General features: G+C 35.3%; 6 protein-coding genes and 2 non-coding genes across 9 annotated transcripts; 3 read left to right on the top strand and 5 right to left on the bottom strand.

Annotated features, from left to right (window-relative positions):
- Positions 1-99: 99 nt before the first annotated feature.
- Positions 100-4,341, bottom strand: LOC116126897 (protein high chlorophyll fluorescent 107). Its single transcript, XM_031412579.1, has 8 exons — positions 3,766-4,341; positions 3,523-3,666; positions 2,240-2,545; positions 2,053-2,112; positions 1,599-1,844; positions 1,244-1,354; positions 962-1,138; positions 100-655 (listed from the first exon to the last, which is right to left on the bottom strand). The coding sequence occupies exons 1-8, from the start codon at positions 4,279-4,281 to the stop codon at positions 266-268; spliced, it is 1,950 nt and encodes a 649-aa protein (XP_031268439.1). The 5' UTR covers positions 4,282-4,341; the 3' UTR covers positions 100-265.
- Positions 4,342-5,594: 1,253 nt separating this feature from the next.
- On the bottom strand, positions 5,595-6,817 carry LOC116126895 (LEAF RUST 10 DISEASE-RESISTANCE LOCUS RECEPTOR-LIKE PROTEIN KINASE-like 1.2). Its single transcript, XM_031412577.1, has 3 exons — positions 6,021-6,817; positions 5,896-5,937; positions 5,595-5,798 (listed from the first exon to the last, which is right to left on the bottom strand). The coding sequence occupies exons 1-3, from the start codon at positions 6,790-6,792 to the stop codon at positions 5,701-5,703; spliced, it is 912 nt and encodes a 303-aa protein (XP_031268437.1). The 5' UTR covers positions 6,793-6,817; the 3' UTR covers positions 5,595-5,700.
- Positions 6,818-7,884: 1,067 nt separating this feature from the next.
- On the top strand, positions 7,885-10,761 carry LOC116126873. Its single transcript, XM_031412547.1, has 4 exons — positions 7,885-7,951; positions 9,776-9,886; positions 10,237-10,347; positions 10,460-10,761. Exons 1-4 carry the CDS (start codon positions 7,885-7,887, stop codon positions 10,759-10,761), a joined length of 591 nt encoding a protein of 196 aa, XP_031268407.1.
- Positions 10,762-11,880: 1,119 nt separating this feature from the next.
- LOC116126874 (receptor-like protein kinase ANXUR1) lies at positions 11,881-14,400 on the bottom strand. The gene has a single exon (XM_031412548.1). It carries the CDS (start codon positions 14,398-14,400, stop codon positions 11,881-11,883), a length of 2,520 nt encoding a protein of 839 aa, XP_031268408.1.
- A 1,916-nt stretch (positions 14,401-16,316) lies between these two features.
- LOC116126894 (dirigent protein 11-like) lies at positions 16,317-16,993 on the top strand. Its single transcript, XM_031412576.1, has one exon. It carries the CDS (start codon positions 16,451-16,453, stop codon positions 16,991-16,993), a length of 543 nt encoding a protein of 180 aa, XP_031268436.1. The 5' UTR covers positions 16,317-16,450.
- A 232-nt stretch (positions 16,994-17,225) lies between these two features.
- LOC116126893 lies at positions 17,226-20,789 on the top strand. 2 transcript variants are annotated; one of them, XM_031412575.1, is made up of 13 exons: positions 17,226-17,308; positions 17,403-17,548; positions 17,653-17,705; positions 17,827-17,973; positions 18,578-18,714; positions 18,805-18,874; positions 19,082-19,172; positions 19,359-19,428; positions 19,568-19,663; positions 19,750-19,849; positions 19,933-20,019; positions 20,132-20,223; positions 20,340-20,789. In XM_031412575.1, the coding sequence occupies exons 2-13, from the start codon at positions 17,493-17,495 to the stop codon at positions 20,484-20,486; spliced, it is 1,146 nt and encodes a 381-aa protein (XP_031268435.1). In that variant the 5' UTR covers positions 17,226-17,308; positions 17,403-17,492; the 3' UTR covers positions 20,487-20,789. The 2 variants fall into 2 exon arrangements, with proteins under 2 accessions (XP_031268435.1, XP_031268434.1); XM_031412574.1 differs by having other exon boundaries at positions 17,657-17,705.
- Positions 20,782-20,942, bottom strand: LOC116126899. The gene has a single exon (XR_004127548.1). It is a non-coding gene; the product is annotated as a U1 spliceosomal RNA (small nuclear RNA).
- A 663-nt stretch (positions 20,943-21,605) lies between these two features.
- LOC116126900 lies at positions 21,606-21,801 on the bottom strand. The gene has a single exon (XR_004127549.1). It is a non-coding gene; the product is annotated as a U2 spliceosomal RNA (small nuclear RNA).
- Positions 21,802-25,920: the final 4,119 nt, after the last annotated feature.

Consider the following 25,920-nt stretch of genomic DNA (forward strand, 5'->3'; position numbering starts at 1 on the left):
AATTATGCATGCTCTTGTTCTATTTGATTGGTGTACATGCTACAGATCAACTGGACATTCTCATTAATAACACTTTCATCAGCATACAATGGTTACATGTTTTACAATTTTAGTGTATGAATCTGCTGTAGCTTTTGTTGATGTACAAGGCAAAGTGCCTATATTCAAACATATACACGGGGTCCTTGACTGCACTATGAATTTTTTTCCCCCAGTACAAATTAGGTAGACTGTTCTGCATTTTCGTGACATCAACATTTACTGACTAAATATTGGTTTGAGGTAGTGTTGCTGCGATGTTGTTTGCCGATCTGTATATTTTTCTTAAAGGTTTAATTCTTCTTGGTGCAGAAGATTTCGCTGTTTCAAGCAGAACGTTGAGCTTATCAGGGTCTAGAGACAACTTGTCCCTTACAAATTCATCCAAATCAAATCCACTTAGGCCTTCCAAGTCATTGCCAAGATAAGAACCTGGGGAAGGGCCAGCTGATTCCTCATTAATTTTATCTTCGTTAGCTCCTGGATTATATCTTGAAGGTTCTTTGTTGTATGAGTTGCGTTCCAAGTTCAATAGTCTCTTAATTCTGTCAAGTGCTGGGTCAATAATATCCAAAAATCCCATGACCCAAGAAGCATCATCAACAACTTCTGTTCGCTGGCACATTCATATTAATATATAAGTTGTTTTCAGTAGAAAACTGTATTTTGTGACCACTGGAAAGTAAAATTCTTCATTTCCACATTACTTCCATTTCCGAAGTAACAGAGTGATGCATAGATGGTTTACTAATGGAAAAATACAACCTATTATAAAATGAAATGTAATTATGGCTTTTGGAGATCAAAATGTGATTGATTTAGAATGATAAAGTAAGATGATCAGATTATTTCTTTTGCTGATAAATTTTGTAGGAACTATTGTCTTTACCATATAAATACAGTAATTAGTACAACTACTAACCTGCTGGAAGTAGAGATTACGAATTTCCTCAGCACGCACAGAATTTCCTTGGTCCTCCTCCAGTTGTGCCCATGTCATCCATGTTATGTAACTCTGAGAATTTATATTCAGCGAAGATCGAAATAACCTTCGAGCTGCTGATAGATTACCAGCTCTCTGTTCAAGAACACCCCAAGCCTGTAATAAATGGCAATTGTTATCACACAGCGTCAGACATGCAGAATGTCAACTAGGAAAATTATCAATATCTAGATACTATATGTGACATAGTGATGTCATTACCTGCAGACATCGAGCAGCACTCTCACTAGCTGAGCTAATTGATAGTGCTCTTTGGTATAATTCCCTTGCAGTGACTGTATTTCCTTCTTTCCATTCCATCCACCCCCAAGCCTAAGCAGCCAAATACTTCAATTTATCATTCTATTTCCCAACAGATTTGTGCGATAAAATGACAGGCATTACTGCTATCATCCAATAAATTAAATGTGTATGGAGAAATTACGATTTAAAACCCTGAATAAGGGAAGAGAAAAAATTTATGCAGCAGTCCATGTATATAATTGGTTTCTATAAAAAAAAAATACAATAAAATGTACTTGATTGACAGATCAATATTATGTGGAAAGTTTCTTACAATCCAAACTGGTTGGTGCCTTGGATCTATTTCAGAGGCTTTCCTGAACAGCACTCGAGCAAGATTTGCAGTTGAGTATCTGTATTCTATCAGAGCAAGAGACTGAAGAAGAACAGGGTCCCTTGGATTCAGTGCATGGCCTATCTTTAAAAGTTTCTTTCCCTTGTCAATATTGCCCATGTTTGCTTCAAAAACTCCCCATACATGCCAGGCAAACCTATTTTTGGGACTTGCCTGGACGGCTTTCTACAATTCAAAATAAGAAATAAGCATATAGTCATGATGGCACCATTAGAGAATACAGCCTAAAAGAGAAACGGTAGAATGGTAATAACTGATAATGATAAATGAGAGAATCTTTCCCACAAGTCAGTAATGGCTAAATTTGCCTTACAATTTGGTTCAAGAAATTGATATCAATATTAATACATGATTATATAATATAAAGGATTACCTCAAATAGTCTCCTAGCAGCAAGGTTGTTTTCCTGTTGCATCTCCAATTGTGCCCATGCCTGTACCAGGTAAAATTATGAATAACAGATGGACACAAGAAGTCAGACTTCATTGTAGCCTGACCAATGTGACAGAAAGCTCAACTTCACAGCAGATTGCCAGTGAATAGATCTTTTAAGAACTTACGAGCCAACTAGCACAGCTTTTTGCATTACACTTGGTAGCTTGCCGGAATAGGTCCCGAGCTTGCTCATAACGATTTGCTCTAGCTTCCAGCAATGCAAGTGTTTGATATATGTACTCATTTCCACCACAAAACTTAAGACCTTTAGCAAGCAGCTGCCTTGCTTTCTTGATATTACCCTGTTTTAGCTCCAGGACTGCCCATCCATGCCAAGCAGCAACGTGTCTCTTGTCAGCAACTGTAGCAGCATCAAACAACTCTCTTGCTTTTCCTATATTCCCCAATTTATTCTCCAAAACAGCCCAGCACTGTCACAAAAAATAACTATGGGTAAACTCTCAATATGAGAAATGACAGCACAAAATATGCAATTCATAGGTTCTGGCTTAATATTCCCATCTTCGCAAATCTGGTTTTACCGTATCCAACAACACATTTTTCCTGAACCCTAGCATCAATCCGCCTGGTCTATCACACGAGGAAGAATTAACCAGCATTAAATTATTCTTGCAATCAGAGGATAAAACCAGCACATGAATCAAAATCACTCAATTCCACAAGGAATGACATAAAATCCACTTTACAATTTTTCTGGGAAAAACTCCTGATGTGATGAGAGAGAATTTGAAAAGGATTTAAACTACATTACTTATTACTTGTAGAATATCCAAGGATCATTTAGACATAACATATACACAATTTCTCCCCTTTAAGATAAATACATGCATGATAAAGGGATATTTTCAATTGATAAAATAAGCATAATGTGCTGCAAAATTCAAATTCAAGATTTGTTTATCTACAAAATTAAGTTATTCAAACTTTACTTCTCCACAATTAAATGATGAAAAGCCTTGATAGATCCTGAAACTTAAAATTCCGTTCCTCAACTACCGTTCTAATGGAATGAAAGTCTATATTCCCAAAATAAGATCCAATATCTATGAGGCTGTTAAAACTTTCCAGTTCAAAGTCAATTAAGAATCGAAAATCCCGCAAACCATGGTCATAAACGCTAAAATCAGAGAATACCAATTATTTCCGGAAAATGAAATAATGCAGTACTTATTCTCTCATAGAATTTAGTAAGAATTACACAGAATTAAAATTGAAATGAAATATCAATTCTGATTCAGTAGAAGTATATGCAACCTCAGAATGTATCATAAACTTAAGCTTTATAATTTGCAATTGCATGTAAAATCAGCAAGTCTGACTTAATTAAGCATTGAACAAAATTAGTATTGCAATGTAAAATGGAACTAAGAAAAGAACAGAAATTGACCTGCCAAATGTAGGGATTTTCTCCTTGAGTAGCTTGGCTACCTTTTGCATACACAGCTCTAGCTTCAGCGGTTTTTGATTGCTTACTCAAAATCTTCCCTAAAGCCACATAAGGCCTCCCATCCTCCGGCCAATAAGATATACACTTTACACAAAATAACACACAAACCCATCACTTAATATCATCCGCTCAGCTTTTTTATATCCAACAAATAACGAGACATGCATATATATATATATATACCTTCTCAAGAATCTCCTGAGCTTCTTGATATCTAAAATTCTTGGTCAAAATCTTAGCTCTGTACAACGCCAGGTCCAAGTTCACTGTAAGCGGCTTCTCTTGAGAGCCAGAGTCCACTCTCTTAGGCTCAAAAATTGGCATCTTTTTCGCAAACTCATTAAGACTAGCATCTATGATCGCTGATGATGACGACCCATCATCATCTTCTTCACCACCACCACTGTCATCATCCTCGTCATCTGAGACTTCCTTGACCGGGCGGCGAACCACAAGAACTTTCTTTACAGAATCTTCCTTCTCTTCGACATTGAGGAGCTTGTTGTTTGGTTTTGCATTTGGTGTTGGGTCGAGGAGTAAAGGAGCGGAGGCTTGTTGAGAGTGACATGGAGGGAGGGAGATATGAGTTTTGCATGGAATTTTGAAGGGGAAGATAGATTTGTTTGGGTTTTGTGAGGGACAGAAGAGAGGCTTAGAGGAAGAAGATGAAGCAGTTGTTGTTGAAGTGAAGAGGTTCATTTCAGTTTAGAGTTTACTTTTTCAATTTTCCTTTTTTTTTAACAGATAAAACTGTGTGGTCTGCATGGAAAGGGTAACGCTAGGCGGGCTTTGGGACGGAGAAGACTGCTTGTGCAAGTACTATTCTACCCTTCTTCTTAAACTAGAATAGCCACTATAGATCGACTGAAGTTATCTAAGCGATTTGAAAGGTTTTCTGATTGGGGGTATTTTAGTATTTTTGGAATAGGTAACTGGACTGAGATTGGCCACGTCGATGACTCCTTCGAGCAGTGCTTGCACTTTTTAATCTAAAGAAGATTTTTCATGCCACGCGGGAGCCAGTATTGGTTGGTTTGTGTTGATCGCGATAGTTTTTTAGCTACAAAGTTCAGCAGCATTGGAGAGGCAATCCCATGGTACCACCCCATCTTAAAGATTCATTCCATAGGACACCTAAAATAAACGTAAGTTCATTTGGAAAAGAGCAGTGCTACTCCCGATAATTTCTTCCCCAATTTTGACTATTAATTCATAATTATTCAGTTGTAATTATTAAGTAAGACTCATCAAAAGTTAACTAATTGAGACCTACTACATTAGGATTGTGAGAAAAAGTTATAGGTATAGCATTTTTCTTTGAAAAACATAGCTTTTGAAGTGAATATGTCAATCCTGTAGCATGAGACTATGACTTAACCTCTCTTAAGGTGAGTGGATTAGACTTTTTTAGGTATATTACTCAAGAAGTCTTGAATTAATTCTCTCGATTGTTAATATGAGTGATCACTTAAGAGTTTATCCGACATTACTTTAGGACCCTGAGAGTTCGATTTCCCTCTGTTGCTAATAAAGGTGACCTAGAGAGTTTATGGGACCTCGGGGATTACTCCCTCAGTTGCTAATAGGATGACCACTAAAGGGTTTAGAGGACTTTAAGAGATTGTTTCTCTCGTTGCTAATAGAGGTGGTCACCGGAGGGTTTAAGAGATATGGAGAGATTAGTCGAGGTTTAAATACCCCTAGGTAACCACAAAAAAAAAAAAAAAAAAAAAAAAAAAAAAAAAAAAAAAAAAAAAAAAAAAAAAAAAAAAAAAAACAAAATTTTTGACAAAGATAGCCATTGGCGTCTTAACTAATTGAATCTTTTATGCACATTTCATGAAATCTTGAACTCCATGGCAACATCTATGGTAGTTTCATGTGTGGAGAATAACTTAGTGTTATTCGATCAGGAATAAATTAATGGCAATAACTGAATTAACAACAGTGCATCCAAATTCAGAAACAAAAAATTTACAGGGCTTTTTACAGAGGAAATTGGTAACAAGAAGTAAGACTTATGTGAAAGCTTTATTTGAAGCACAAGATCACTGATTATCAAAATCCAGACCAATTAAGAAGAACAAGGGTGTCTAATTTTGGCTGCTGCTGTTTGTATCATTTACGAGAAACTGGTTTGTACAAGGAATTTTTCTTCTTCTGGACGAAATAAAAAACCGTTGCTACAATCATCAGCCCACCAAGAACTATGGCACCTGAAAAGAATTAACGCAGCAAATAGATATCTTGTTAATTATTTGAATCCAGCATACGCATATTTCAATTGGTAGTTTTGTGTTAAAAGAAGCTCACCTGAACCAACGGAATTCAGTTCAAAACTGGCCGAAACAACAACTGAATAATCAAATGGAACAAGTTAATGTCGTTGATGAGTAATTGTTAAAGCTAAAACTTGTGCTAACTTGCATGATTATTACCGTCTTGGGGACAGCTAATTGAGTGGCGTCCATCGGGGCAAATACAGAAGAAGTTCTCGGTTGAACTGCTATTAGTGTATCCACAGAATCCGTTGGAGTTAAAGGCCTCGCACAATTGACATGAACCAGATGGTGTTCGCCATGTTAACTTAAACCCTTCTGGTAAAGCTTTGTTAATGCTGCTAACAAGAAGTTCTTTATCATCAAGAGCCTTTTCAAGCACCGGAACACTCACGGTTGACTCACAGTAGCCGTGCCAGTCAAACTCTGGAATGGCTCCGATTGTAAACACGAATGAACGCTTGGCACCGGATTGAAGACAAGCTATATCTGGTAGTGAAGGAGGATACAAGGTACAGTTATAGAAGAAACGTAGCAATTTATTGCCAGAAGTGAAGTTGAACAGATAAGAGTTGGTTAGTGTAAGTGTAAAATCATGGTGGATTTTTGGACAGTTGTTTGTTTCTGTGAGTTCAGTGTGAGAGACGATGAGAGAATTCTCCAAGTAATTAATACTTCTAACCTGGTAGAGATCGCTGGATAGATTTAGGATTGGAATTTGAGCATGGCAAGAGAGGTTCAGGCCCTCGTAGCCACAGTGTTCAAGTTGGAGAGCCTGGAGCCAAAATGGGTACCTGATGGTAATGCCATTACCACAGTCAAAATGAGGGCAAATTCTGGTGGGTGGCTGTGCTGAGTTGCCATTGATGGAGGAGAAGAGGATGCTGATGATTACAAAGAAAGTGGGGATATTGCAAGCTAAAGAGGCCATGGTGTGGTCAATTTGTTCAGAAATTGATGTATTGGATTAATTTGTCCAGGCCATGTACGGTTGTTACTTAATCTTTTATTTTGGCATATTTGTTTAACCTACTAATTAAAATATGAGCAAAAGTCCAAACGGAGTAAGTAATTACATCAGAAGATGATGAATTTTTTGGAATACTCAATCATTTAGTTAAGAACTATACGCATGCTTTATGTTGCTTTGACTTTTTTGTTGGTCCAATGAGCATTCAAAGCATTTGCGAGCTAGAGTTGACATTATTCAAGCTTTCCCGCCAATTTTTCCTGTGAAACAGGGCTTTATGATTGCAACTTAGACCTCGGCGAGTCCGGTTCAATTTCAACTAGATAATCCAACAAGGGAACAGTGAACAACCACACCATTACGGCTACTGAACCAAGAACAATATTGACTTTAGTTTGACAGTAAACAGCAGCTGATCATGTCTGTTCTTTGCGAACCAAAAGGCCAATAATCAAGCACCCTGAAGCCGCCACATTTAATTCAATTCAAACCAAGCAAGCCATCCCTGTTATCTCTTTCTTCCTCATTCTGGTATTGTAACCACAGGAGTTTAAATTGAAATTTTTTGAATAATCAAAATTGAAATAATATATATTTATATATATATATATTCTATTCATTAATCCAGGTAAAATGGGAAAGAATAGATCACGACTATTTGAACAGGGGTTTTGTTTTGGGGTGTGTTTTGTACTGTCATGTCATCCCACAAGGGCGGTCGGCAATTGGTACACAAAAGACAGATCTGATTTATTACGTGGTGCTTTGGTCCTGCATGCGCATCGCCGGGTCTTTAATTACAGGCGCTAGAACAAGTCATTTCATTTCATTTATGTCTAACACATTATACACCATGCAGATGCTGTTAAGAAACCATAATCAGAGTTCAGAGTTCAGAATTTATTGGAGCTAATGAACTACTGTTTCTTATGTTCCCTCAATTAAAAAAGTGCAATTTTTATATCGATATAGATATAGATTTTAATTTCCTGGAGAAACAAGTTCCGGGCAAAAGGAAATGTGGTGAGAGAGAACAAATATCTCAGCATAGAAATGGGGAACTGTAAATTTGCTAGGCTAAGGCTACCTCCAGCTGACACTTACCATGTTTTAGCCTGCAGTCTGATATGATAAGACTTGAGGTTTTCAAGCCTAGTCAAGCCATATATATATATATATATATATATATAAATCCACGTGACCTTGATAAATAAGCATTCATCTCTTATGACAGTTTGCATTTGAAATGTTACTTGAATTTCCTAGATCCAGCTTCAGGATATGTGGGAGCTAGCTAGCTCTCTTGTTTACAAAACACCACTGACTATTTCATGATTTTTGAGGTTGGTTTTGAGTTCAAAGATCCTGATGCTTTCGGTTAATCATATATCACGCACCTTTTCACTTCCCTCTCTTTGAGCTTTTTCTACACAGAACTTCATTTCTCCAGGTTGTATTCATTAATTAGCTATAATTAAAGAGAGGGTTTGCTACTTAAGCATCCGGTTTCCTGAAAGCCTTAAACCTCACTGCCTCTTTACAAGTCTTAATCTTAATAAATGCATGACCAACACATGCATGGGTCAATAAAGTTAAAATTTTCCTTTTGCATAAAGAAAAGAAAATGTTCTGTATAAATGAATGTGGCCACGTGGGTGTTTGCTTATATGAATTTGGTAAACTTTCATTCTTTTGAATGGTTCGATAGGAGGCTATTAATTCCTATAAGTTCCTCTTTTTAGGCAGGTTCTGCGCTGCCAATGCCTCACTGCTCCTTTCTTCTTAAAGCTTTGGCTGCTCAGGAATCATGGACTTTGTCCAATTTCAAGAAAATCCTATTAGAATTCCTCCTTGTATGTATGCAAAAGAAAAGGATGAAAATTTTCTTTTTGACCAAAAGAGAAAAATGGTTTCTCTCTCGTCAAACAGCTGCTTATTAATATGACTATGAGCTGCAGCAACAAGAAGAATACAGAGTGTTGTATTACTACAAGGTCAAGTGATGTTACAATACAAGACACCTACTTTTTATCTTATTCTTACTTTCAAACTTAATTTATTAAAGCCATAATTGCAGATAAAGACCCTAACTTTTCATTATATTAAAATCCACAAACCAAAAGCATAGAGAAAATAAAAAGCTGAGGGAAAACTTGGGTGATCAATTGATCTTATTCTTACCCAAAATGGGGAATGAATTAGCCCAAGATTGACTTTTTTTTTTTTTTTTTGGTGGTATATTTAACAAAATAGCCTATATATTCAGTTTCCTCTAGCCTCTAATGCTTTACTGACCAAAGAAAAAGATTTCTTTAATTTTAGTTTGAATAGGAAAGAAATTAAAAGTTGTTTATAAACATTTTCCTGTACTTGTAAAAGTGTTGGGAAACCACCTTTTGCCACTGCGCATTAAATGGCTGCTGTCTTTCATTTGTCCTGCAGGAGAAAAAAGTAATGAAATGAGACGAACTAGACTAGACTGTTTGTAATGTAATGGAATTTGGTTTCTGTGATCCTCAGTCTTCACCCTTCTAAGCCTGCTGCTGCTGCATAACTGTACTTTACTTCACAGTACAAAAATAAATAAGTAGGAGCTACAAGCCTACTTCAAACTTCAAAATCCTCCTCCATTTGGTTTGTAGTAACTATTTAGCGCCAGAAGCAATTGCCAAAGGAAACACATGCCAAACCGCCCAATTCAAAACAATTCCCAGCTTCTGACCCAGAAGCCATCATGAACTCTTTTCATAAGTGCTTCCTCTACTTGATGCTGCTGATCATCATTGTTATAGTTTGCAATCTTGGAAAACATTTGGGTACTTCTAAACTTGTATTCTTCATTTTCAGATTTTTTTTTTTTTTTAAATCCTGATCAGCAACTGAACTTTGTTTTTTGTCTTGGAATTTCTATGAGAATCTGAGAGTTTATTTTTATCTTTGGCAGGACCTTCAAACAAGTCCTTGAATTCAGTCTATGTAGACAAAAACCAGTCAGCAGTGGTAGCTATGCAAACTGAAGTATTATACTTAAGCAATAGGAAGCTTTTGCTACATGGTAAAGATTAAAGAATCTNCAAAAGCCATCATGAACTCTTTTCATAAGTGCTTCCTCTACTTGATGCTGCTGATCATCATTGTTATAGTTTGCAATCTTGGAAAACATTTGGGTACTTCTAAACTTGTATTCTTCATTTTCAGAATTTTTTTTTTTTTTTTTTTTAATCCTGATCAGCAACTGAACTTTGTTTTTTGTCTTGGAATTTCTATGAGAATCTGAGAGTTTATTTTTATCTTTGGCAGGACCTTTTTTTTTTTTTTTTTTTTTAATCCTGATCAGCAACTGAACTTTGTTTTTTGTCTTGGAATTTCTATGAGAATCTGAGAGTTTATTTTTATCTTTGGCAGGACCTTCAAACAAGTCCTTGAATTCATTCTATGAAGACAAAAACCAGTCAGCAGTAGTAGCTATGCAAACTGAAGTATTATACTTAAGCAATAGGAAGCTTTTGCTACATGGTAAAGATTAAAGAATCTATATATTCTTAGCTTTATGCTTCCGTAACATTTCTGTTCTTTGTCATAATTATAACTGCTTTTTTTTTTTTTTTTTTTTTTTCTTCATCTTCAGGTTCTTGCACCAACAGAGATATAAGTATCTCACAGAGCAAAGATTCCACATCTGGGATCCCACAATACATAGTTCAGATTATTAACACTTGTGTTTCTGGTTGTGCCCCTTCAGATATCCACCTTCACTGTGGTTGGTTTGCTTCTGCAAGAATAGTAAATCCAAGAACCTTCAAGAGACTCTCTTTCGATGATTGTTTGGTTAATGGAGGAGAGCCATTGAAGACCAGTCAGATCATCAGGTTCACTTACTCAAACTCCTTTATGTACCCACTTGCATTCAAGACAGCTAAATTTTGCTAAGCTTAACTACATAGAAAAATGATGGGATTAAAGCTCGACCCAATGTTCAAATACCAAAGAAGAATCAACAAGGTTTCAGCTTATTCACCGCATAGCCAGCGGAACCTATTGCTCTTTTTGAACTCAAAACCTGGTTTGCATTTTTGTGATATTACTATCTGTCAATATAAGGTCTTTTATAATTCCCATAAATGTTCAGAATTTCATTACTCTGGAATCAAAGTTTTTCAAGTCAAAAAGTTCTGTATATGTGCCTGCATGGAAGGTCTAAAACTGAAACTCAGTGCTTTTCTGTTTAGCATCCCGTGTGCTTTTAAGCCTATTACCACCATCTTGTTTAGAGACAGGAAAAAGAAAATTACTTTTGTTTTTTGTATGGAGCTGTAGATGTCGGTCTTTTTGCTTAGGATGGGTGGAGCAATTTGCTGACTTGTCAGCTAAGTCAGATTTGAAAATAGAAAAATGACAAAAAGTTGCAACAAGAAAGCAAGCAAAAGCTGTGAAATGGGATTTTACTGAACTTATCCCTTGGTGAGTTGACAAAGGATGTTTAATGTTAGCATCAAGGCTCACTGCTCGAGAATCATAAATTGGAGCAACTGTTCTGTTTCAGGAATGTTGGTTATCTGATTGGCACCATTTAGAGACTTGTTATTTGGTAAAGCTTTCATTGTTGTGACTGAACAAAGTGAGCCAGAAATGTACTAGTCTTGTAACATTGTTTGTTAAAATGGGTCAAAATACCTGAATTTGAAAGTACCCTACCAAATTTTTCGTTTAAAGTTTTAACTTATGTTAAGAAAAAGACTTAACACAATCCAAAAGTTAATTGAAGGGAAATTAGCATGCAATTCTGTAAGCATAAACTTGTGAAATCTAACATGACATTAAGGTTTCCTCAACTAAATGTTTACTGCAACTTAGTACAAATCATTAGACTTCAAAAATTTGAGTAGAAAAGTCTTAACAAATGTCCTAGTTCTGGACTTCCTGTGTATTTACAGCTTCTTAGTAGAAGAAATATAAGGGCATAAAAAGCAAACAAGCATAGTAAACTATGTTTTATCGTCTTCCCCCTGGATTCACCATCAGTGAGAAAACTTCATTGCATTGGCGGCATCATTTTTCCAGGCTTACAAAACTATCCTCATCAGTTCCTGACATAGCAGTATACGTTGCATAAGTGTCATCGGCGTTGTTATATGAAACCATTTTAGGTTGCTCAGGAGTTTTCTCCAACTGGAGTGAAAACTCAAGATTCCACAACACATCGCCCATTGTAGGGCGATCAAGCCCTTGATCAGCTACACATTTCTCAGCTGTCTCGGTGAACTTTCTCAAGCTCAGAGGATTTATCTTTCCTTTAAGATGTGGATCAATAATGTCCTCGAGAATACCCTTCCTTTGGCAGTGTAAAGCCCAATCAACAAGACTAACTTGTTCCATAGGCAAAAGAGGATTAAGTGCTGGTCTTGCACACAACACTTCGAAAAGGACTACCCCAAAAGAGTAAACATCTGATTTTTCTGTTAATTGTTGCCTGCGGAAGTACTCAGGATCTAAGTAACCGAAGCTGCCTTTCACCATTGTACTAACATGAGTTTGGTGGAGATTAGAACCAATTTTTGATAGCCCAAAATCGGAAACTTTTGCCACCCATTTCTCATCTAATAGAATGTTTGTAGTTTTCACATCCCTGTGAATGATTGTGTACCTGGCACCGGTGTGAAGATAATGAAGTCCCCTTGCAGCACCAATACATATTGCTAATCTTTGCTGCCATGACAAGGCAGGTTTGTTGCTCCTATAGAGGTGTTCCCTTAAGGTCCCATTAGCCATGTAATCATAAACCAAAATCATCTCTCCATCTTCTTCACAAAACCCAATCAAAGACACTAAATGCTTGTGTCTCAGCCTTGAAAGCATCTCAATTTCTGTCAAGAATTCATCAAGTCCTTGTTCTGAAGATGGATTTGATCTTTTAATCGCAACCTTTGTCTTTCCATCAATCAGGCCTTCATAGACCTTACCAAATCCTCCAACACCGATGACCTGTGATTCACTGAAGTTCTTGGTGCCATGTTTAATCTCCGATAAAGAGAAATGTCGACAAAGACCTGCTGCAACTGATGAAAGCTGGCTACTGGCAATACTTTTACCTGATGTTGTTGAGTTGCTTGTTGATGTGTGGGAACGTCCATACAGTGGCAACCAATTGCCTCTAGAGGATGGGTTTCCATCACCTTTCCTCTTCTCTTTGGTGAAACAAATGAAGAAACCAGCAACTACAGCACAACCAACAACCCCTCCACTAATGCCACCAATCACATGTGCAGCCCTTTCTGATCTGGAGGGTCTAAATTTCTTGGGAGCATCGTCAGCTTGAATCGGCATTGGGGATTGCACAGGATTTGGAGCTGCCAAATTCCCCCTTGTGTCATTCATCTTAAAAATCTCCAATCCATTGAGAATTGCATCATAATATTGAGGCTTCGTTGACACACTTGGGTGCAATGCCACCCATAAGTCTTCATCGCTGGCATAAACTGCATAATCCTTATACACTGGTACTCCTTGTGATTCAGCCCATTCAATCACATCAGCATTTTCTTTTGCTGTTTGGTTATTCACAAAAATATTAAACACCCTTTGGTTAACCTTCTCCAAGTCAAGCTCACAGAAATGAAATCTAACAAGATACGTAAATTTTGCATCAATCTGAAACACCCATGTTAGGTTATAATTAATGTTTATATTTGCATTTGGACCCATTGACCTAGCTGTATTATAAACATCCAAAGGTGCAATTTCTTTTGACACATTGCTAGGATACTGAATCTTGATACTTTTATCAGCTTTATAAGTGACACCAAAAGCGGCACTAAATATATAAGGTGAATCATCATACCATGTTCTTGTAAGACCTGAGTCATCAGTTGGAAGAATGAATTGTCCACCAACATTTAACCTAGCAATTGTTTGAAAGGAAGAGCTCTCAACCTCCACAAATTGATCATTATATCCAACCAAAGGCGCCGGCTTGAAAATATCGGGCATTGGAATCACTTCAATACCATTAACAAAAGCATAGGCATCCTTCTGTTCCAAAGTAGGCTTAAAAGTTATGTCGAGATCACCAGATTGAGCTGGTACAAGAGAGAACTCTTTCATAATAGAGACTTGAGTTAGAGCTTGTGCTGTTATGGAGGCGCTGAAATTGTGAAGGAGTGTGAAACCATTTGCAATGACATCAAGATAAGACTTTGATGGGTCAAGAGTACCATAAGAAGTTGAATAAAAATGAAGCCTGAGCCAAAACCGCTGCCCTTTTGCAACAAGGATCTTGTACGTTGACGTTGATGTGAAAATTCTGGCAGTCATGTAAGGGATGGTTGATGGCAACGAAGGGTCTTGAACGTGAGCTGAAAGGATCATTGAATTTCCTGAATTTGAAAGTAACTGTGAATCTGGTTTCCACGTACGACCATCTGTGTCTTCAGCATCAGTTGAGGCACCACATGCGAGGATATATGATGCATCAGAATCTGATGGAGTGGTTTGGCTTACAATATGAAACACACTGTTTAATGTGAGAAGTAAGGAAAAGATAAAAAACAAAAAACGGGTATTGGAGCTCATCTTCAAAGACAGAAACCCTTTTGAGGAAATGCAGGAAAGAGTGTGAGAATCTGAGAGAGAAAGTGATGAAAATATGAGAAGAAAAGTAACTGTTCATTTGCAATGAATGCTTATTTAACATGTACTGTGCCGTTTCTTCGGGTTTGATTTTATCTTCTTCCACTATTAATTATATGTCATTGCTGGTAAGAGTAAGGAGGGATATCTCTTGAGTAATACACTTAATAATCTTTATACAACTTAATAATCTTTATACAACCACTCAACATAAAGACAAATCTTGCTTGTATATAGGAAATGTTGGACATAAAGATTTTGTATTAATGGATATGCTTTGTTTTTTACCAGGCGATACTGTAACCTAAACATGGTTCAAGCCTCAAGGGGCAGTTGGATTTTGTATTTCATCTGAATTAGTGATTAATAAATTCTTAACTGGATAACGTAAAAAGACTTTCATATGAAGAAATTACTACAAAGTAGTAGTATGACACGAGAGGATCCAAATCCAATGTATGTATACTTTCAGGATTTCAAAGCTTGCCCCAGTTAGGAAGGAAAAGATTAAAACAGAAACTCCTACGAAATGATAGAGAGGGAAAGATTAAAGCAAAAACTCTTGCAAAATGATGGAAAGAGAGTATAGCTCAAGAATTCATGCTTCGTTGGGCTTAGTTATTGGTAGGGGTGAGCGTGAATTTAGGGTGTATTTGTAATTTCTGTAAATAGATGGGGTTGTTCAAATTGTTCATAGGGTATATTTGTCATTTTTTAATAGTAGGGGTGTATTGAATTTCCTTGGGTACCTGGTTCCAGCCATTTAGGAATCAAAGCTGGTCGATTCCAGTTTAGGATCCAAGAACTGACCGGTTTCGGTTCCATGGGATTTGGGCGGGTACCCGAACCACTCACCTAGTGGTCGAATAAACTTATTTGATTTTTAATCACTTTTGAAATTATTTTAAGTTCTTTGGTTGCTTAGGATCTTCAATAAAGAATAATACTACTTATCACAAATACTTGTCCCAAAATTCATATATCAAATGATGTGTCGTCACTTGGGATAAGTTTTAGAAAGAACAGTATTTTTTTTTTTTTTTTTTTAAAGTAATGCTACATAAGTACATATACAAAATTACAAACTTCATATACTAACCATTACAAACTTATTGATACGCCAATCCTACGTATTTGACATATCATTTACTTTAATTTATTTAAGAATTAATGACATTAGTCCCCCTAAGGTACAATATAATAACAAAAATCTCTTTGTCATTAATAAACTGTTAGTGAGTTATTAAAATTTACACTCTCGTACATTAATAAATAACACCTAGAACTTAACACAGGAAAATTTCATTATTTTTAAACCTAACGAGGATTTTTGTTATTATATCATACCTTAGAAGGATTAATGTCATTATTTTTTATTTAATTTATCTTTAATATTTTAGTTTATTTAATTTATCAGTCATTCAATCATGTTAAAAAAACATCAATTTATATGAGTAAGTTTATTTACAAAGTTTTTATGTTACGAATTTTGGGAGTTTCTCTCGTAAATCCTTTTTGAAGTTATTTAAAGTGTTGAAATTTTAAAAATATTTTAATTCTGTTTTATAAATTTAACTTGATTTATTTATGTATATTAAAATCATTTTGTTAAAATATACTGGAAAACTCTTTTATATTTTTCCTAAATCGATATATTATTTTAATAAATTCTACTAAAAAAAAAAAAAAGAGGGTTAACGGCATCGTTTTATCTACCATATTGACTGTTGTTTACTTAATAAAAGGATAGTAAACGGCAATGGGAGAATCTAGAGAAACTCAAAACTTATAAATAATATTCAACAAAAAATGATCAAAGCATCAAACACTAAACAAAGCTTTAAAAAAATATTGTTTCTTTACAAGCCCACTTTGTCATTTTCTTTCATGAACAATTCCAATTCCTTAACAAAGCATCTTTAACCTCACCCTACATCTCAAACATCAACCACTTTCATTACTGCCAAACTCATCCATTAAACTGGGAAAAGCCATGTCAACTCCTCTGAGCCTCACCTCCAATTTCTTCTTCTTCATATTCACAGCAACAGTCCTTTACATAGCCTACACCATCCCCAAACAGGAACCAAACCAAACCAATTTAGTTTTTTACGTGCATGATTATTTTAGTGGTGTCGATGCATCAGCAATCACAGTGGCCGGGAAAAGCGGACCCACATCTCATATCCTCCACTTTGGCACTATTGCAGTGGTAGATGATCCAGTCACAGAGGGGCCAACCATCGAGTCTAACGAGATAGGCAGGGCCCAAGGTTTGTATATAAACTCTCAGTTAGATGGGAAGGGGTTGCACATGGCTTTTAGTGTCATATTCACTGATGGAGAGTTGAAAGGAAGCACTTTGGAGATTCAAGGAGCTGATATTTTTTCAATGAAGGAGAGAGAGTTTGGTGTTGTTTCTGGGACTGGGTATTTTAGATTTGTTAAGGGTTATGGGATCATGGAGACTGAGTTTATGGATATTGCTAATTTGAGAGCTGTTATTAAGCTCAATGTAACAGTTAAACACTACTAATAAAATGTTGATTTTGCTTTGTTTTGAGTTGATATCAGAAATCTGGTTAAATTCACACAATTTTCTACACTAAATTTTCTTGTTATCAATTATAATTTCATACTGAATTTTTTATGGACCTTGGGCAGTTCTTGGGCCTTATAAGTGAGCCCTTTCACCCTAGGTGTAGGCCCAAACAACTAACAAAAATCAGCGTCTAATTTAACCGCGAAATTCAGTTATAATTATCTGTTAATGGATAATATCTCTGTGCCTGGTTCTTTCTCATGGCTTTGAGCTTCTCCATCAATGCGACAATTTCATCTCAACACCAAGGTTGTTTCTTCTTCTGGGTCATGTGACTTTTTTTTTTATTATTATTATTTAATGCTGCTTTTTAAGTATATGTATTTTGTGCTCTACATTATAGTGAAAGGGAACTTCAGGAACACCAAGGGTCTTCAAAACGTCAAGAACCTTTTAAACGCAATTGGGGTTCCTTCAGTTGCATCTTCTCCCCATGAATCTCTCCGAAAAGGCAACTGGGTTAAGCTTATTTGTGGTGCTAGTTTTGAGGTATTAAAAATCAAAGCTCTTAAACCGCGCATAGTATAAATTTATTTCCTTTCTTTTAATGATTTTACAGTTTGCTAATCAAACAAAAAAATTTATTCTTTGAGCAAGGATGTAGCTGACATCAGGAATCTTTCTCTAGTTTACACTTTAGCTGGAGGTAAAGAAACTTGTTAATTGCTTATGAAACTGCACATGTGGACGAATGCTCAAATAGTTGTACAGGGCTTTTTTAAGTCAAGATTTGTGATCTATGTTTCATTTGAATAAATGAATTGCAGTGGATTGCATTGACTGCGCCGCAGATGCATCTGTAGTGACTGCGGTGAGCCAAGGTATTGAAGCAGCAAGGGAGATTTTGCCCATAAGGAGGCCTTGGACGATGATAAGCGTTAATGATGACGAAGATCTTCACTTTCGTAAAGCTGGTAAATGCTCCCCTCTATATACCATGAGCATTACCTGAATTGGCATCAGTGTTTATAGAAACTTCCCTTGAATTGAGGATAAAAGGTCTTACTACTATGAAACGCCCTATCCATTATGTTTAGTGGATGCTCTTCTTGTATATGCATTTGAACTACATTTATTGTTTCATCACCATATCATATAAAGAAATTCAGAGTGTGCTTAGAAAAAACTTTACAGCAAATACCTAAGCGTTCATTATAGGACAAGTTTGCGTAGAGAAAATTTTATAGGAAACAAGAAGTTTGTTTGTTTAGATTAGTTCTTTTGCAAACAGCTTTTCCAAGGAACAATGAGGCAAGTCTTATTAGTTGAGTGTACTGCAATTCACTAATCAATTTAACCTAGGGCACATAACTAGCAAGAGGAATAGTGCATGGTCTTTTCTTTTGATTTTTGGATGCCACAAGAGAAATAGTAAAGACATTTCAGCTTCATTCAGTTTTTAGGTCCTTTTAGGATATAATTTGTAAGCTGCATTATCTGTCAGCCTTGGGCAAGAGAAGGCAGAATTTATGAGTAATCCACAACCCATTAGAGCTGACCGAGGCATCTTCTTAACAGAATTTGATCCAGAGGACTGTCCACTAGACTGCACAAGGCCTTGTGAAATTGTTTGTCCTGCTGATGCAATAGTGCTAGAGGGTAAAAGATCAAAAGCAGAAGTTTCCCATGGTACCAGCAACCCTGGTGGATTTAAGGTTTTTGACTTAATATTTGTTCTGAGGTTTCCATGTCTTTCACCATGGAATACATTTTAATACTTTATGCTAATTAAAGTTGAAATGCAGGGTGGAGTGATTACTGAACGTTGTTATGGCTGCGGTCGTTGCTTCCCAGTTTGCCCTTACGATAAAATAAGTGAGTCTAGCTTTCATTTATTATGATTTCTTCTTTCCCTTTATGTTGACTCTGATTTGGTCTAAACTTAGTAAATGCTTCAAGATATTGTCCTTGTGGAATTTTTCAATCCATGCTTACCTCTCACTCAGAGATAGATTATGTTTACCTACAATTTCTTTCAAGTTTTTATTTTTGTTCTTAATTTACTTGTTCTAATTGTTCTAGGAGTGGTTACTTATGTAAGAGATGCTGCTGCCACAGCTGAACTTCTTAAAAGAGATGATGTTGATGCTGTAGAGATACACACGAGCAGAAGGTAAAATTTCACTATAGATGAAGTAGTATATAGTATAAGTTATTTCTGAGGAGATTCAAAATGCTTTAAATTTCAATTCATAACCTTCGGACCACAACTCTATCATCGTCTTAGTTACCATGCAGTTACTTTATTTTGAACAGCTGTTCAATGCACTCAGATTTTCTTTCTCTTTTGATGCTGTAGGCAGACTACTCTCTTCAAAGAACTTTGGGATGGTTTGAAAGACTCAGTTAAACATTTGAGACTAGTAGCAGTAAGTATGATCCATGTCCTGATCCCTGAATCTTTTCTGAAGATAAGTAGTTAGCTCTCCGGGATCAACCAAGTTGTAAATTTGTTAGACTTCATATTGAGCCCCTTAGGGATTGTGAATTAAGCTCTAATTTCTCCAGGTTAGCTTACCGAATTTTGGAGACACAACTCTATCTTCAATGAACACAATGTACTCCATTATGGAGCCTCATCTATATTGCTCTAATTTATGGCAGGTATGCCTTTTTTGAAACCCAGTATTTATAACTGCTATTAAATAAAAATGCTGAACTGTTGGATGTGGAATACACATGACTAAAAGTTGGATGGCCGCCCAATGAGTGGAGATATTGGACGAGGTGCCACAAGGGAATCTGTTGCATTCGCAGTTCGTTTGGCAGCTGCCAAAGACAGGCCTCCTGGTATGTATATGGAATAAAAATGTAGAGTTAAACATTTTTCCTTGAAGAATTTGTAATGTTTTCTTCTTTATTGCACATGGTAGGTTTTCTTCAATTAGCAGGTGGCACAAATGCTCACACAGTTGATGGCTTGAAGAAAGAGGGACTTTTTCAAACAACATCCACAACCAGTAACTTTCTTCATTTTTTTTCTTCAAAGTTTTTGTACTCTGCTTTCTATATTATATTCAACTATTCAAGTGTAATGTTTCTTTTCGCTTATCATATTTTCGATTCTCTCCGGAAACTCAGGGAAAGAAAAACTAACAGCCATTTCACCAAGTACTTCACAGTCTCTAATTGGTGGTGTTGCTTATGGTGGCTATGCTCGAAAGGTCAATCATATTTGTTCTTCACAACTTCCAGTGCCATTTTTCAACTCCTTTCTTGATTCTTTTTCAGCTAAATCTTTAAGATCAATGACATTCTATTTCAATAATTTATTTTTCAGATTGTTGGAAGGGTCTTAAATTCTTTGCAAACGCAGCATGGTCTTTCTGTTATTGAGGATCACCCAGAACATCTCTTGGAAGCTCTTCAAGAAGCCATTGCTTTAGTTGGAACTGTAAAATGTTTTGAATACCCCTTAACTTCATAATTTCGTACATACAAATGTAAACGGGTGAACAATTATAAAAGACTCTTCTTAATTCTAAACAATGTTTCAAAAGACACTTAGATCTTGTCTTAGATTCTGTGCAGATTCTTGTTTAGAATATTTCAAGCAAAATACGGTGAGTCATGAAGACACTTAGATCTTGTCCTTGATCCTGTGCAGAATCTTGTTTAGAATATTTCAAGCGCTATACGACTCGAACAACTCAGTTGAACTCACCGCTCAAGCAAAGCACGACTCGAGACAAATACCAAGTAAACAATTTGTAATTAGGTTGGTAGGGGCCGCGCGAACGCAGGCCCCCGCTGCCACAAATTATGACGTAGGCTCTCCCACTTGGGGAGACCTTAGAGTGGTGCACCGTCCAAGTGCAATGATGGCCACCACCCTAGGCCCTGGGCCTTCTTGATCACCCATCGACCCCGTCCAGGTAAGTATGTTTGTCGGTCATTTGAGCTCCTTATTTATATAACTTCTGTCTAGTTATAGTTTTGTTTCTTCTCTATGTGGGACTTCGTGTGATGAATATATACGGGAGGCGGTTTCCTTTGTACGCAGATGGTCCATGACACAGGATCTTGTATGTTTTGTATTTATACCAGATCTGTTAAATAAGAAATTAACAGTTAATCAGTGGGACATACAGCCAATACCCCAAGAACAGTTGAGTAATAAATCAAAGATTCAAAAGATAAAACACTTAATTATTCAGCAAATTAAGACAGCCCTGAATAACTTGCTCCTATAGAGTCCTAGTTAAGAAAATCAGTTCGCCACTGTCCAACCTTTAACGTAAACAGTAGATTTCTCCAGCAGCCTAACCCAGATAGCTTTTATGTCTATCAATTCATGTATTTAAAATGGCAGTAATACTATATTTATCGACCCAAATACCAATTTTTATATACCGCCTCACTACCTAACAACCCAAATCTCAAAATTTAACTCAGAAATGTGTCCTGGGTCGGTAAGCCTAGCATTACTGTTAAAATGATCTCCATGCACTTCATGTATGTATCCAAATGGAATCCTCTTTAGATTAATTTAATGAAATAGTATCACTACTTGTACAGATAACGTTACAACGCTTCACTAGATTTGGTGGGGTGCGCCAGGACCTTGCAGTAGTGCAACGCGTGGGCGACGCTTGAGGGCCCCGATAGCAAGCTACCGTGGTGGGCTCTCCCCCTGAAAAAATTAATTTAATATCGTGTGGACCAATGGCCCACGTATCAGATATTAAACTGATAAGAACAGATACTACACTTGATCTTAGCCAAAAGGCCGAGAAAGGTATGAGTTCTTCCTATTCAAAAAACTTGCTTTATATTAAGCCCCTCACCGCCTCTTCTCTTGCGTAACCAATATGGGACTAAAGTTCTCTATTGCGGAACCTCTCCAAATTGACACTTCTGGCTCTCCTTCTGTTTCGAGCTGCTACATCAATTGTACTATAAAGTAAACCTATAATCAAACATTAAGCCCATCGTGATTAATGCGTTCAATTTGGAACAAAACCTTCTTGTTGGGTTATTTTAATGCATTCAATTGAGCTTGCTCCTATTGTCAAAGGTACTTTCTAGCTAGGCAAAAACACTATGAAATTTTAGAAAATTACAAATAACCCCCTAAAAACTAATCTTGACCATCCCATGAAGTTAAATTACGAACAACAGCCTGAATAGTTAATCCAAATCCCATGTAAAAAAAATAAAAAAATAAATTCTCATTCATTCAACTAAGGCCGAGTAGACCCGTCTGACCTAGGTCCGGGTGTTGAAAATCTGGGCTTTTTTCCAAAACTGGGCTTAGATTTTTCAAATATACCATGGGTCTAACCCGGGCAAGTTCGGGGCATTTACCAGTCACCAACCAATAATATGGGCCCAGGAGCCCAGAAGCGACGCCAATTTGTTTAATGCCCAGTTGCTCTACCTACCAACCAATTCTTATCTCTATTAATCAAAGAAAGAGTCTGCAATCAAAGTTGGACTTTCAGCCTCAACCTCATTGCCTTTTTATCCATTAAGATAATGACGAAGACTTGTGCGAATACGAGATCTATTTGACCTTTTCAAGAGTCATGGTCAGAAGTGGCCTGGTTCAAAATTTATATTGGAAATTATATCATTCTTTTGTTGAAAACAAAATCGAGAAGAATAATAAGAAGAAGAAAACGAGAGCATTATTATATTATAATCAACCTTCCAACCTCCGTTTGAGCCTTGGTCAATTGATAAAAAAAAATTAGTCCAATTTGATTTAATGGAATATTAAAATATATATATGATCACAAATTTTACGAGTTTAATTTCATTTACTCTTTGTAAGATACTTTAGTATAAAACATCCTAAAAATCTTTTTTTTTTCAAGGTATTTTGGTCAACTTACTTATACAGGCTTTAATTAATCTTCATGGGAGACTATCAGATTAGTGTAGCAATTCACTGTCATGGTCTTCTACTTAAATCGCAAATGCTCAGATGGGATATCAAATTCAAGACCATGCGTCAATCCACACTATCTCTAATTCACCCTAAATTATCCAGAGATAGGTCATTATAAAAATGATTAAAGTAAACCCTAAATCATAGGTATGTTAATATTTTATTGGCAAATACTAGCCTCCTCATAAAATTGGTTTGCACCAAAAATCTTATAAAAGATAAAATTCAATATAATATTTTTCACATTCATTTGTAAACTTTTAAATTATGTTCACCAAAGTGGACTCAACATGCCTAACACTTTGTCCAATTCCGACTTTCCACTTGAAACTAATGGTTATAAAGCAGTAATCTTTGAAGCAACTGGATTTAATATAAAAGCATGGAAAATTTCATGACTTGAGCAGAATAAAATAATCGTTAATTGTTCATATGTATTAGCATATAATATATAATTGTGTTTAATGAACATTCATTTTCGTATGTTTGAATTAGAAAAAAATGTGTATACTTGCTTACCTAACTTGTTAAAAATGCATGACGTTGACAGTCATCTCCCTAGCTCTTTAATATTCTCATGAAATAAAACATTATTTTCGTGAAAAAACCCGTGTCCGCATAAGCCATTTTAAATTAAAAATAAATAAATTATAATAAATAATTTATAATTGATAAACAAGTATTAGAGCCACGTTTGTTTGGAGCGATGATGGATTTAGACCTGGCCATGCACGTTGAGCGTAAGAGAATGTGTTAAACATTGTATTTATCTTGCTTCGTCAATTTGATAAACTGGATGCATATATAGTAGAACCTCTCTATAGTTATAATGTTGGGGCTAACTAAATTTATTACTATAAAGAGGTTATAATTTAATAGATGTGTAGTTGCAATAATTATTATTTTGATTTCTTATTTTATAATTAATGTTTTAATAGTATTAAGATTTTAATTCGTTGTTTTAATAGGATTATGATAGTAACGGGAATGGATATCAAATAGTCAATACAAAATTGCGTGATAAGATTCGACAACTTTACTATAATCAAATGGATATTAATGTTTTCATCAATCATCCAAATGAGCAACAAATCGTGTATATTTTAATTGAAAAAAAAAATCATTACTATAATTAGACAAGAAGAGTAAGAAGATAATCTAAGGATGATAGTACGAAAATACCAAAATTTCATGCCAAGAAGTTCTAAACATGCTTGAAAAGTTAAAAATATTTTGACTTCAACAAGAATGTGTCTATGTTGGTGACTTATTAAGTACCTGAAAGATAAAAAATGTAGTAAAAACTTTAAAGTATAAATTATTCTCTCAAGCAACTTTAGACAAATATTGTATCTCATTATAAACTTTTAATGTAAAATAACGTATATTTTTTACAATATACATTAATTATTATTATGTAGAGGTAAGTTCCTTAAGACGGGACTTAGAAAAATTATAACTTATCATAATGTGAAATTTATTCTTATTTATAATTGATTCAAGTTGAGACTAAAATTTTGTATGACTACATAAAGGTTATTCCTATATAGAACATCACAATAGAAATGTTCCACTTTATATGGATGGACATGGACTTTTTTTTATTTTAAGTTAACTTTTAAGAGTGAGTTATTCTCATAACTGTTTATAATAATCATTAATTTTTTATTAATAAATTAAGAAAAATGTTGCAAAAGTCAAATTTGTGTACTTATTTTTCTGAAATTTAAGGTAATTACAAATATTATGACGTTTTTAGTTTGGTGAAGGAGGAGACCATGCAAAAGACAAAGAAATATTCAAAATTAGAGCATAATGTAGACATTTCAAAAACGGCAGCAGAAGGAATTTTAAAATTATAGATAAATAAATAAATAAATAAAATAAAATAATTGTGGAAGTAGGTGTCATGTCCGGGTAGAAGTTCGTTTGGACTTTGGAACGGGCTTCCGAAGGTTAGATGTGATAGCCATCTGACTGTTTGACCAAAATACCCTTTCCCTTGGACAAATTATCAAAATGGCCATTATTCTCGTTAATATCTTGTTAGTAGTTGTAGCCTTTTAAAAAAGAAAATAAATAAAACATCAATTTCAATTAGGTACTGGTCACCGGTGTGAGAAGATGGTTGGACAGTTTTTGTCATATTTTCAAGAGAGTTTTGACAATATTTATACATGGCTGATTTAGGAGGTTTTATATAATCAATAATACTATATTTATAAAAAAATCTTATAAAAATTTTCATACATAGTAAAGTAACAAAAAATAAATAAAAGAATGAAATAAAAAATCAAACTCATTAAATTTATTCTTCCATTCATTTTTTACTACCTCACTTTGTATGAAGATTTTTATAAAAAAATTTTGTATGTGTAGTATTACTCTTATATAATATACATGTGTGGTTAGTTTTATCCTTTTTTGATTAATTTTTTGGAGTGAGTTATATTTAAATCCATTTATCATGATATCATAGATACGTTTATTTGAGCCTTTGATGTATGTGCACGTTAAAAACTGTATTTATTCCATGTTATGGTTGTTATGATATATAAATATGGTTGACTTCTATCCGCTTTGAGTTAACTTTTGAGTTTGAGTTCTACCTGAACTCATTTATCAGATACAATTATATTTAATATTAATACAAGTAATACTCACCCTTTTGAACAGAGGCGGATCCAGCCCACTTTTGGGTGGGCCATCAATTATTATTTTTTAAATATTAATATATATAATTTTTGGATTTTGACAAAACTTAACAAAAATATTAATGGACACAAAATATGTAATTAGTTTTCATTTTGGTTCACCCTAAAAAAAAATTATGGATCCGTTACTGCTTTTGAATGTTTACTACTTTGTTTAATTAGTGCCATTGCTTCGAGAGAAAATGTGGTTGTGTTTGTTTCGTGGTTGAGATTTTTTTTTTTTTTTTTTTAATGATTTCTTAAATCAAAATCAG

Source organism: Pistacia vera, unplaced genomic scaffold (genome assembly GCF_008641045.1).
Source record: "Pistacia vera cultivar Batoury unplaced genomic scaffold, PisVer_v2 Contig185, whole genome shotgun sequence".
NCBI lineage: Eukaryota > Viridiplantae > Streptophyta > Magnoliopsida > Sapindales > Anacardiaceae > Pistacia > Pistacia vera.